Source organism: Salvelinus namaycush, chromosome 26 (genome assembly GCF_016432855.1).
Source record: "Salvelinus namaycush isolate Seneca chromosome 26, SaNama_1.0, whole genome shotgun sequence".
NCBI classification, from domain to species: domain Eukaryota; kingdom Metazoa; phylum Chordata; class Actinopteri; order Salmoniformes; family Salmonidae; genus Salvelinus; species Salvelinus namaycush.
The window spans coordinates 3687491-3699972 of NC_052332.1; the positions used below are offsets into that span (position 1 = coordinate 3687491).

General features: G+C 43.5%; 1 protein-coding gene across 1 annotated transcript in view; it reads left to right on the plus strand.

Moving 5' to 3' along the window:
* LOC120021256 (solute carrier family 12 member 2-like) overlaps positions 1-12482 on the plus strand; it is a 90710-nt gene that overhangs the window by 28761 nt on the left and 49467 nt on the right. The window contains exons 2-3 of the mRNA XM_038964927.1: positions 9182-9301; positions 12061-12136. Coding sequence (XP_038820855.1) covers positions 9182-9301; positions 12061-12136 — 196 coding nt within the window. The remainder of the gene's footprint in view (positions 1-9181; positions 9302-12060; positions 12137-12482) is intronic.

The following is a 12482-nucleotide window of genomic DNA, read 5'->3' on the forward strand; positions in this document are numbered from 1 at the left end:
AATTGGCTTTCTATTTCGCAACAAAGCCGCCAAACATACCCTCGTTAAACTGACTATCCTACCGATCCTCGACTTCGGCGATGTAATTTACAAAATGGCCTCCAACACTCTACTCAGCAAACTGGATGCAGTCTATCACAGTGCCATCCGTTTTGTCACCAAAGCCCCATATACCACCCACCACTGCGACCTGTATGCTCGTTGGCTGACCCTCGCTACCTATTCGTTGCCAAACCCACTGGCTCCAGGTCATCTATAAGTCTATGCTAGGTAAAGCTCCACCTTATCTCAGCTCACTTGTCACGATAACACCCACCCGTAGCACACGCTCCAGCAGGTATATCTCACTGGTCTTCCCCAAAGCCAACACCTCCTTTGGACGCCTTTCCTTCCAGTGCTCTGCTGCCAATGACTTGAACGTATTGCAAAATAGCTGAAGCTGGAGACTTATATTTCCCTCACTAACTTTAACCATCAGCTATCTGAGCAGCTAACCGATCGCTGCAGCTGTACACAGCCCATCTGTAAATAGCCCATCCAATCTACCTACCTTCCCCATATTGTTTTTATTTACTTTTCTGCTCTTTTGCACACCAGTATTTCTACTTGCACATCATCTGCACATCTATGACTCGTGTTAATTTGCTAAATTGTAATTACTTCGCTACTATGGCCTATTTATTGCCTTACCTCCTCACGCCATTTGTATATAGACTTTCTTTTCTTCTATTGTGTTATTGACTCTATGCTTGTTTATTCCATGTGTAACTCTGTGTTGTTTGTCGTACTGCTTTGCTTTATCTTGGCCAGGTCGCACTTGTAAATGAGAACTTGTTCTCAACTAGCCTACCTGGTTAAATAAAGGTTCAATTAAAAAAATATGCTCACTTTGACATGGTGACAACAATTTAGGCTGTGTAGCGGTTTGGCTGTGTAGCGGTTTGGTCACATACAGCTGATGTGTTGTGCATTGAAGTCCACAAGCAAAGGGACAAGGTGAGAGGAGGAGCATGCGTAGAAGAAATACAACGTGGCTGCTATGAAAGTGAACTGTGTTTTCTCGTGATCAAGGGTTTATTCATTCTGCCGATTCTGTTGAAAATCGTTTCTTAAATAGAACAGAAATGGGGATGAACATACCCGAATTTGTCCAATAGAATCTCTTGTTTGCAACTTTTTGACTAATGATTACACCCTATATCAGCTAGATCCAGGCAAGAGAGTGCAAGGCGGTATTGAATGTCAGTCTGTCCGTGTGTCACTGTCTGTCGCCTCAAATTTCTCTCGATCTGTGTGCACCTACGTTGTAAACTTTCATTCATAGGTTAGGTTGTAGCAACCTCATGATGGGTATAGGGGAAATTCGAGTATCTTGTAGTAGCCTATCGCTGTTACATTGAACTGGGTGAATGGAATATGAATGAGTCATCCAATATGCTGTAATAGAAATAGGCCATGCTCATGGAGAACAAAAAATTGTCCTCCCTCATCTTAAACAACACTGACCTCCGCTGATAGAAACATTTTTTATTTTTTATTTAACCTTTATTTAACTAGGAAAGTCAGTTAAGAACAAATTCTTATTTACAATGACTGCCTTGTTCAGGGGCAGAAAGACCGATTTTTACCTTGTCAGTTCGGTGATTCGATCTAGCAACCTTTCGGTTACTGGACCAACGCTCTAACCACTAGGCTACCTGCCGCCCATAATGGGATGACTGTTCCCACTAAATGCTCAATTAGGACAGCATTTGCCTATAATGTGCACAGGGATTAGCAAGCATCTTTAACGTAATTGACACTCCGACCACCTGCTCTATCAAGATATCATCATTGGTTAATTTAAGTCACCGGGTAATTAGCTATCTGTTAACATTCAATATGTGCAGTGCCGTGAAAAAGTATTTGCCCATTTCTGATTTTGTCTTTATTTTTAACACTTTATATTATTAGACCTTCAACCAAAACCAAATATTAGATAAAGGGAACCTGATTGAACAAATAACACAACATTTTGATACTTATTTTATTGATTTAATAAACAAAGATATTCAAAATACTTTTTCACAATCCAGTGCCCCCTTACACTCAATAACTGGTTGTGCCACCTTTAGCTGCAATGGCTGCAACCAAACACTTCCTGGAGTTGTTGATCATTCTCTCACATTGCTGTGTAGGAATTTTGGCCCGCTCTTTCATGCAGAACTACTTTCATGCTCAAAAACCCACGAGTCGCTGAACTGCTCATTTCAGGTCATGCCACAACATCTCAATGGGTTTTAGGTCTGGACTTTGACTAGGCCGTTCCAAAACTTTACATGTTTTGCTTTTCAGCCATTCTAATGTATTGCTGAATGACCCATCTCCGCTTCGGCTCACTGGAGGATGGCCTGACATTCTCCTGTAAAATTCTCTGATACAGAGCCGAATTCATGGTTTATTCAATGATGGCAAGTCATCCAGGTCCTGAGGCAGCATGGCATCCCCAAACATCACACTACCACCACCATGCTTGACCATGGGTATGAGGTTCTTACTGTGGAATGCAGTTTGGTTTTCACCAGACTTAACGGGACCCATATAGTCCAAAGACTCATTCTTGCCAAAAAGCACCTGGAAGCATCTGGATAATCTTCCAGACTCCTGGATGAAGGTTCTATGCACAGATGAGTCAAAAGTTGAACTTTTTGGACGACATGGGTCCCGTTATGTCTGGCAATTCTTTTGTTGTTGAAGTTTTAAAATGGACTAGTGAAAGTCCAAACCTAAACCCTACTGTGATGTTGTGGCAGGACCTGAAACGAGCAGTTCACGCTCAAAAACCCACAAATGTCCATGCGTTAAAGCAGTTCTGCATGGAAAAGTGGGATTAAATTCCTCCACAGCGACGTGAGAAACTGATCAACAACTACAGGAAGCGTTTTGTTGCAGCTATAAGTAGCACAAGCAGTTATTTAGTGTACGGGGGAAATTGCTTTTACACACAAGGGGCATTGGGAGTTGCATAACTTTGTTTATAAAATACATTAATGAATTATCAAAATGTTATTTGGTCACTCGTGTTCCATTTATCTAATATTAGGTGTCATTCAGTGTCAAACATACAGTGCATTCGGAAAGTACTCAGACCCCTTGACCTTTGCACATTTTGATGATACAGCCTTATTAAAAAAAAAATATATTTTTTAATCCTCATCAATCTACATGCAATACCCCATAATGACAAAGCAAAAACAGGTTAAGACATTTTTGCAAATGTATAAAAAATTATAAACTGATAACAAATTTATAAGTATTCAGACCCTTTACTCAGTACTTTGTTGAAGCACCTTTGGCAGCGATTACTGCTTCGAGCCTTCTTGGGTATGACGCTATAAGCTTGGCACATCTCCCATTTCTTCTCTGCAGATCTTCTCAAGCTCTGTCAGGTTGGATGGGGAGCGTCGCTGCACAGCTATTTTCAGGTCTTTCCAGAGATGTCCGATCGGGATCAAGTCCGGGTTCTGGCTGGGCCACTCAAGGATATTCAGAGACTTGTCCCGAAGTCATTCCTGTGTTGTCTTGGCTGTGTGCTTAGTGTCATTGTCCTATTGCAAGGTGAACCTTCTCCCCAGTCTGAGTTCCTAAACACTCTGGAGCAGGTTTTCATCAAGGATCTCTCTGTACTTCATCTTTGCCTCGATCCTGACTAGTCCCCCAGTCCCTGCCACTGAAAAACATCCACACAGCATGATGCTGCCACCACCATGCTTCACCGTAGGGGTGGTACCAGGTTTCCTCCAGACATGGCGCTTGGCATTCAGGTCAAAGAGTTCAATCTTGGTTTCATCAGACCAAATAATCTTGTTTCTCATGGTCTGAGAGTCTTTGGGTGCCTTTTGGCAAACTCTAAACTCTTCTTTACTGAAGAGTGGCTTCTGTCTGGCCCCTCTACCATAAAGACCTGATTGGTAGAGTGCTGTAGAGATGGTTGTCCTTCTGGAAGGTTCTCCCATCTCAACAGAGGAACCTCCCTGACCAAGGCCTTTCTCCCCGATTGCTCAGAATGGCTGGGCGGCCAGCTCTAGGAAGAATCTGGGTTGTTCCAAACTTCTTCCATTTAAGAATGATGGCCACTGTGTTCTTGGGGACCTTCAATGCTGCAGAAATGTTTTGGTACCCTTCCCCAGATCTGTGCCTTGACCCAATCTTGTCTCTGAGCTCTACGGACTATTCCTTCGACCTCATGGCTTGGTTTTTGCTCTGACATGCACTGTCAACTGTGGGACAGGTGTACTCCAATTCAGTTTTAGAAACATCTCAAAGATGATCAATGGAAACAGGATGCACCTGAGCTCATTTTCGAGTCTCATAGCAAAGGGTCTAAATACTTTGGTAAATAAGGTATTTGAGAGAAAAAATATTTGCAAAAATTTCGAAACTGTTCTCGCTTTGTCATTATGGGGTATTGTGTGTAGATTGCTGAGGAATTGTTCTTAGTTAATCAATTTTAGAATAAGGCTGTAAAGTAACAAAATGTGGGAAAAGTCAAAGGGTTCTGAATACTTTCCGAAGGCACTGTATGCAAAATGAGAGAAAATCAAAGTGGGCAAATATTGTTTCACGGCACTGTACTTGTGACTGACAAGGTCCCTTTTATATCTAAAGACTGTGCTCCTAGTCAACAAGGCGCTGGTAAGTTTTCCAGCTCTGGTTGTTAGCGTGCCAAAAGTGACTAGAGGAAAAGGCCATGTGCTTTAGATGTGTGAATTTTTTTACCAGCTTTGTAAAACCCCTCTAAAATGTAGTGACTTTTTTAGACTCACTGAAAGGCTGGGTAATGCAATGCCGCTGTAGTGAAGCCAGAAGAATCAATAGTCCCAGACTAGGAAGAGCTAGCAAATACTCAAGATCATCTTTTATTCTGACGCTGGAGTAGAGAATTAGATGGGATGAGAGTGCGATGGGATGCATGACTCACTTCCTGAGGCTCTGAGCCTTGCCCAGCTCATCTATTGCATGTGCTATGACCTACTGGTGGAACGCGTGGACAATGTTTGTTAGTTTCCTGATCTCTTCCTCCTTTGTTGAGAGCAAATACCATGCGTTTTAGTTTGTCTGCTTTTTATGAGGATGTCTTCTGTGTGAATTGGTGACCGCCAAATTCTAATTTCACTGCGATCATCACAGCTGAGGGGCTAGCTCCTTTCGTTTTAGAAGAGGTGGGTTACTTACAGCAGTCTGACTAGACAGACCTATTGAGGCAGTAGTAGAGTCTCTTATAGCTCAATACATTGCTGTTCATCCTACTCTCCCTATGCTTGTCCACACCTGGGCCCCACATTCCCCCTCTCACCTGCCCCCTGGCAGCGCCTCCCTGGTCCCCCACAGACGGGCGTTGACAACACCCGAGCCAACCGACAACACCGACCCTTTTTTTATTTTTTATTCCTAGAATCTCTCGTCTCCTCCTCCAACAGCCCAGTGTACTTGCCACCGCCAGACCCCAGATGGCCTTGGTGAAGCAAGTGCTGAGCCCCGCCTTCCTATCCACACAACCCAACCCTTCATATGCCGGGGTACACGCCAGAGGCGCCGTTTCTCTTGTATAATTTATTCACCTATTTATATACCCATTGTAATAGAACCATGTCTCCACTAGACCTCAGTTTACCTACCCGACGTGCTAGAGTAGAGATGGTACAGTTTCCCCTGTAGTTTTCGTCCCTCCCTGCGGCTGTTTAATCTATGTATACCCAAAACCCAAAGGGGGGGGATTACATTTTGTGTGATGGTGTCAGAGCCTTCTGACAGAATCCTCTTTCCCATCAGATAATACACAAACACTCGGGGTGGGCTATTCCGTTTTAAGTGGCTGAGTGCAACTCGGTGCTACTTCAGTCAGCACAGTGGTTGCCAAGACAAATGAGAGGTGACGGGATAGGGGTTGACCTTGAGCGAGGAGCTCAGAATGCTGAGAAAGAAGTCAAAAGACCCCAAGGGGAAAGTGTGGTGTGAGGAGGAGATGCTCCTCTCTTCACTTTTTCTCTAGAGACGTGTGCAGAGTGCAAACTGCTGCAAGTGACGCATGGAGTGAGTATAGACCACATCTAGCTTAGTCTCATTTGTATGACTCTCTCATCCATCATTTAATACAATATGCATTACTTTGCAAATGTTCTACCTGTAAGATCAATAATTTTATCAACAAAGTCATTCTTCATTGTGCGATAGTAGCTATAGCAGCATAACTTCACAAACAGTTAAAAGTGAGTAACTATGTACATTGATGATTAAAGGGCAGAATGTACGTTAAAGGCAAATTAAATGAATGATTGTGGGATGGTAGCGCGTTGTTGTGCAACTCGATAATGCTGGCCAACAAATGTGCCCATCCGATAACTAGCATGATGAGTCAATGTTGCAAAGTTTCCGGAGCTGGGCAAAAATCACTGTCGTGAATATGGAGGGCAAATACCCCTGCTGTATCAGCCAGCCTGTATCTGCTCTGCGACACGGTCACCCTGCGGACTGGGGGCGATCAATGAACCCAAGGTCACCCATACATAGTTTTTATTAAATGTATCCTTTTCCTATGTTTATTTAAAATCCTCCCAAAACAGAGACTATGGAACCGTGGCTAACCGTGACTTGTCTCTTTGGTGCCGATACAATATGTATTGGGATTCTCACGATTCTATATGTATTGCGATTCGATATTGTGATTTTATTGCAATTCGATGTTCCAAACATATTGATCACCATATGTCTGCTGCAGAGAGAGAGAACACGAGAAAACAAGTTTTGATCAGTCAGGGAAATAAAACTGCTGAAAACAAATTGTCTCCCTATTTTAAAAAGAAGATTGAGAACATACCGTGGAGTTTTGGTGCAGGTACAGCCAACTAGTGAAAGAATAATATTGCAATATTGTCAAAATAATATATCGTTGATATGTAACTATCAAATGTTTTCCCTCATCACTACTATACATGTGTAAATGTTGTTTGGGGTCGGCCTTTTGTTCAGTGCCCGTAACGCAGGAAGTGTTTTCCCTCAGGATCACAACTTTTTTAACTTCAGAATATGAATGTCATTAAATTATTGATTTCATGAACCTTGTTTCGTAAGCTACATGTTAACGTGGGCTATTTTTAGCACTTTTCTGGGAGGCGTGATTGTTTTCATTGCTTTTACTGGGAAGCTTAGCAGAAGTAGACATGCTCATGTTATTTATGTTACTGCAGGGTGAGCTGCACACAGTATACTTCCTACTAGGTCACACCGCCTCAGTGCTAACAGTAAATCTGGTTCGTAGGCACATGATTACTTCATGCAATAGCTGTAGGATCAGCGGAGGCATTCAGAGTGACATAAATTAGGTTACTTACATTGTGTCTTCCAACGCCCCTGGATAATGTACATTTGCTGAAGCATTATGACAACTGAGCAACACAATGGTATGGATTAAATGAACTGTGCTTGGGTCATTGATAAGTCATTGTCTCAATGCAGCCTTATAATGCTGTGAAAGGATCCAGGAACCCAAATGATTTGGGTGGATCCCATCCTCCTTATAATACGAGCTTTGTTTCCAATAGGTATCAAAATTGTTAATTAATGTTACACCCACAGAGCTGCAATAGTCTTATAGACAGTTATAGAGGGCTACAAGTTTGCTGAAACATTTAATGCCATGATTTAGGGAGGGCACAGGGCCAGATATTATGGGATGTTTGTTGGTGTCAAGGAGAGACCCAATCGGTTCTTTAAAATCCATCTTCAGCTGTTCTGAGTTTCCCTTCATAATGTCATTGAATCCCACATGAACTATGATCGACTCAATTTCCGGATGCAGGTTTAAAATGTTTGGGAGCAGGTTATTGATGTCCTGTACTCGTGCTCCTGGATAGCACAACGTTTTTGCTCCAGGGACTGAGACATTGAACTGCCCAATACAACGGCCGGAGAAGGGGATGGATAAATCCGCCCATTCCTAGCCCTCACACAATTAGTTGAACCTTTGACGGGCCCATGAGAAGCAGGATAGCATACACCCGCTACTCCCGGCGATGGGTCCAGATCTCCCGCAGCAGGCAGTGCCCCTCTGGAGTCAGCGTAGTTGGAGTCAGCACAGCCGTCGCAGACACAGGCAGTCCCAGCGATGAAGGCACAGGTAGATCAGGCACCAGTGCAGCGAAGCTATTCCTTATGTCAATCTGCCCCGAACCTCTCGCAGACACTCCAGTCCGCTTAGCCGCTGCCTTTGGATTCCACGACTTGTGACATAAGACCAGCACTGATTGGAACAATCCTCTCGATGTTCTCTGTCTACTCCACTACTAGATGGAGGAGAAGCGGATGGAGACGACCTCCTTGGCAGGCAAGTTCCAGGGCACACAGATGCCATTCGGATAGAGACAGATGGCAAGGCAGGGACACATCCATCAGGCCCGTGCGGCAACCAGCCACAGGAGTTGAGAACGAGAATGTACCCAATTTTTGTGTTTTCCCAATGAGTGCGCACAGAATTGACATTTGCTAGTTAAGGATAGCCACCTCATTCCTGTAATCATGCGCAAGCAAACAATTGCCTAATTGGAACACTGGATTGTCTGTTGGCCTGGACGAACGTAATAAACACAGCTTCTACAGTGCTGGAAACATTCGTTGGCTATTCCAGGGGAAGCGGGCTCCATTGCAACTTTTCTAGCTCGCTGGCTAGTTGGGAGCAGGTGTTGACACAAGCACTTATGAATAAAAATAAAAGAGGACCTTGGAAACAACACGTAGAGGGGCAGGAGGTAACAGAGTTTGTGACAGAGAGTGAGTGGTCGGGGGGGGGGGGGGGGGGGGGGGGGGGGGGGCTGCAGGCCGGGAGCGTCCTGGGACACATAGATGGAACAACGCGTATTGGTGGGCCCTGAGAGACTTGACTTGGTGGGACAGCCACCCGCGTCACTGCATTGTCTCTGCACAGGAGGGATGCTTCCTGTGTTTGACCTTCTCCAGCCGATAAGAGGGCAGATGGACCCGTGTCTGTGTGAGAGAATAAATGTTCTGTGAAATAAAAATCGAGTAGATTGTTTCTGGAAATGAATAAACATGGGTGAACCATAGTTTAATTCCGAGCTATTGTTAGCCAGACGTCTTTCTCCATTGTGCATGCTGACCTTAGCGGTCTGTCTCATTTTGTTTACAGGAGCCATTTGAGGATGGCTTCGCCAACGGGGATGAGCTGACACCGGCCGAGGAGGCCGCAGCCAAGGAGGCGGCCGAGCCTAAAGGAGCGGTCAAGTTCGGGTGGATCAAAGGGGTGCTGGTGAGTGGTCAACCCGACAGACTCTGTTTGACCTTTTGCGTCTCCCGAGAGTCCTCATGCTTACCTTTTTGTTATGTGACACAATGTGACGTTTCCCCATCAATATCCCTGTATTTCCATCTCCCCCTCCCTTTTTATGTGTGTCTTTTACTTTCTGCCGTTTCTCTTTGACCCCTGCGTCTACATTGCTACTGCATCATAAGCACTTCTCTTTGTAGATATGACATTGTAGGGAATGCATTGTCCTTGAGTTATTCTCGAACACAATGTTCAATGGCATGGACGAAAATCCTGACTTGGTGTACATGTATTTAAAGTCGGGATTTTGACCATAGTATATTTTTCTGCCCTCTCATTCAAAGTACAGAGGAATTCCTTCATGACCCCACAATCAGGCTAGGCCTCTTTTAGTATTAAGTTAACGTATCATTCAACTTAAGATTCCCTTGGCTGTCTAATTGTATTTTATCAGTCCTACAGCAGTCAAAGAGGAACCTCAATAATTGAGATGTGAGTCGATCACATTCTACTCAAGATTCTGTGCAACTAGCAAGAAATGCTTTGGTGATTAATCCTTCGTGGTCTGTCCAGGCCATAAAATGTTTCTGTGAGTCTAGTGTAAGAATCTGTCAGGGTTGTAGGAATTTGTCACACATTACATTTTATTTATTTATTTAACCTTTATTTAACTAGGCAAGTCAGTGGATGCTCAATATTCAAATTTGAATACGAGTTTTACGTCCTACAAGACATCGGTTGCGGGACGAGCGTAATGCAGTATTGATGGGTACGCTTCCTGCTTTTACTTCCTGCTTTGCTTTTATGGGTACACTCGCAATGGCATTCAGTCCACATATTATGTCATCATTGACTGCAATGGGGACACCCGTTCTATTATTTGTATTTCTTTGGCAACACATGCTATTCTAACGGCTGTTACAGTGACCACGGTCATTTGGCTGGCCAATAACAGTCATCCCAAATTCCATGACTGTCACAGCCTTAAATAAATGTGGTACAAGTTTCTGCTGCTTTTAAAACAGTCAGATGGGTGAGAGGAAGGAAGGCTTTTACATGTCAAAATACAAGCTGGGTAACAAGAACCAGAGATTATCTGAGAAAGAACTAACTGTGCTGCACATCATCTGTCAGAACTGGAAACTTCAAACAACGAGGAAATGGCTTGAAATAAACTGTTTCTACTAGCTGTCATGAATGTAGTTAAAAGTACTTTACATTTTAGACAGGCACAGCGGTCTAAGGCACTGCATCTCAGTGCTAGAGGTGTCACTACAGACCCTAGTTCGATTCCAGGCTGTATCACAACCGGCCGTGATTGGGGGCCCCATAGGGTCCCATTGGCCCAGCATCATCCGGGTTAGGGTTTGGCCGGAGTAGTACAATCCCATTGTAAATAAGGATTTTTTTTTAAACTGACTTGCCTAGTTAAATAAAGGTTATAAAAAAAAAAATATATATATATATATATAATAAATAAATGAGTTTTCATGCCCATAGTCACACTTCAGAAATACTGTTCATTTGAAGCACAATATTCCTTAGCTAGATGTAAAATGGGGCGACTAAGACTTCCTCACCCCCCCCCCCCCCCCCCCCCCCCCCCCCCCAATTTTTTTAAACAATTATTGACATTTATTGTTTTATCTTAGATCTTTGATGTCACCTAGGTAATATTTTTGGAGGTTGTGGCAGTCCATTGTAGCCGGACTACGTTTGCTCAATCCCATTGTCCTTTGCGAGATACAAGACCGATCAGTGCAGGCGGAATCTGATGTAACATCATTTGAATGAACATTTCACATTACCATGGAAATGATTGCATCACAATACCAGGTGGCCACTGCGAGTGTACCCATGAGTTTACGTGTGAAATTGCCAGGGTTAGATGTTCCAAGCACATTCTATTTCTATGTGTGCTGCTGCTGCTACAGGGAGACGGGGTGTTGCCTAGGCAACCGAAGACTTGTTTGCTACAACACCTTAATTGTGTTGTAGCAAAGTTTCATCATGTTGTTTGGAGTCCATGTTACTGAAGAAACGGACTCAACCGTACGAATGCCTGGCTGTCCTGTCTTAAGTTCGTTCCAATTTTTTTTTTTTTTATACGATTATGACTTATTTTACTTTCATGTCGATCTTCATCCATAACTTTCGGGTTACACGGTAATTGTGCCAGCCCTACTTTTGTTCTGTATTCCAAATTCTGACTAGAGAAAAGATTCCTGGTGGGTATGATACTAATCAATGAGTTTATTATACTACTCAATTACAAGATATTTGCACTGAAATTGATGTAACTGTGGTAGATACTGATGAATGTTCTTTGCGGTTGACAGTGATTGGATTTTAATTTAGGCTGGTCATTAAAAGTTTACTTTTTCCTTACGTCAGCCTTGGCCAGGTTTTCAAATGTTATCTTTCAAAAAGAAAAGGGCTTCAATCAGGACTTAAATCACTGTTTAAACATTTCTTCTAACATTAAGTTGTGATCTTGGTGCTCGTAGCAATTTTTAAGACTAGTCGATGACACGGCGACACTGTTACTTTCACTAGGTTTGGAATTTTACCATTAACATTCATTCAGGTCAAATTGCGATTGAATCCTGCATCAAGTCTTGGACATCTAGTGGATTCCCACCAGCAATGTTCCAAGGCCAGGTTATTGGAAAGTACCTTGTTGAGTGAAGTGTTCCCGTTACCTCACATGCGTCCTAACTGCCACTCCTTCCTCTGTGCAGGTGCGCTGCATGTTGAACATTTGGGGCGTGATGCTCTTCATCCGCATGTCATGGATCGTGGGCCAGGCGGGAATTGGTAAGACTACACCATGGAGTAGATTTTTTTATTTAACCTTTATTTAACCAGGTAGGCAAGTTGAGAACAAGTTCTCATTTACAATTGCGACCTGGCCAAGATAAAGCATGTTCATGTGAACTACTGTTTTAATTCACACACAATGTCACCCCGAACCCCCAGCCACCCCACCAAACCACCCCTCTTTCTCCCATCACCTTTTGACCATTTACCATCCAGGTGCTAAATGTTGCCACACGGCAACACATGCAGGCAACTGTTACACACTAGCTTGTTTTTGTAGCGGCGCCGCTACGATTCACAGGCCTTCTGACACTAACCCATGTGTGAATATGAGTGAGAGGCT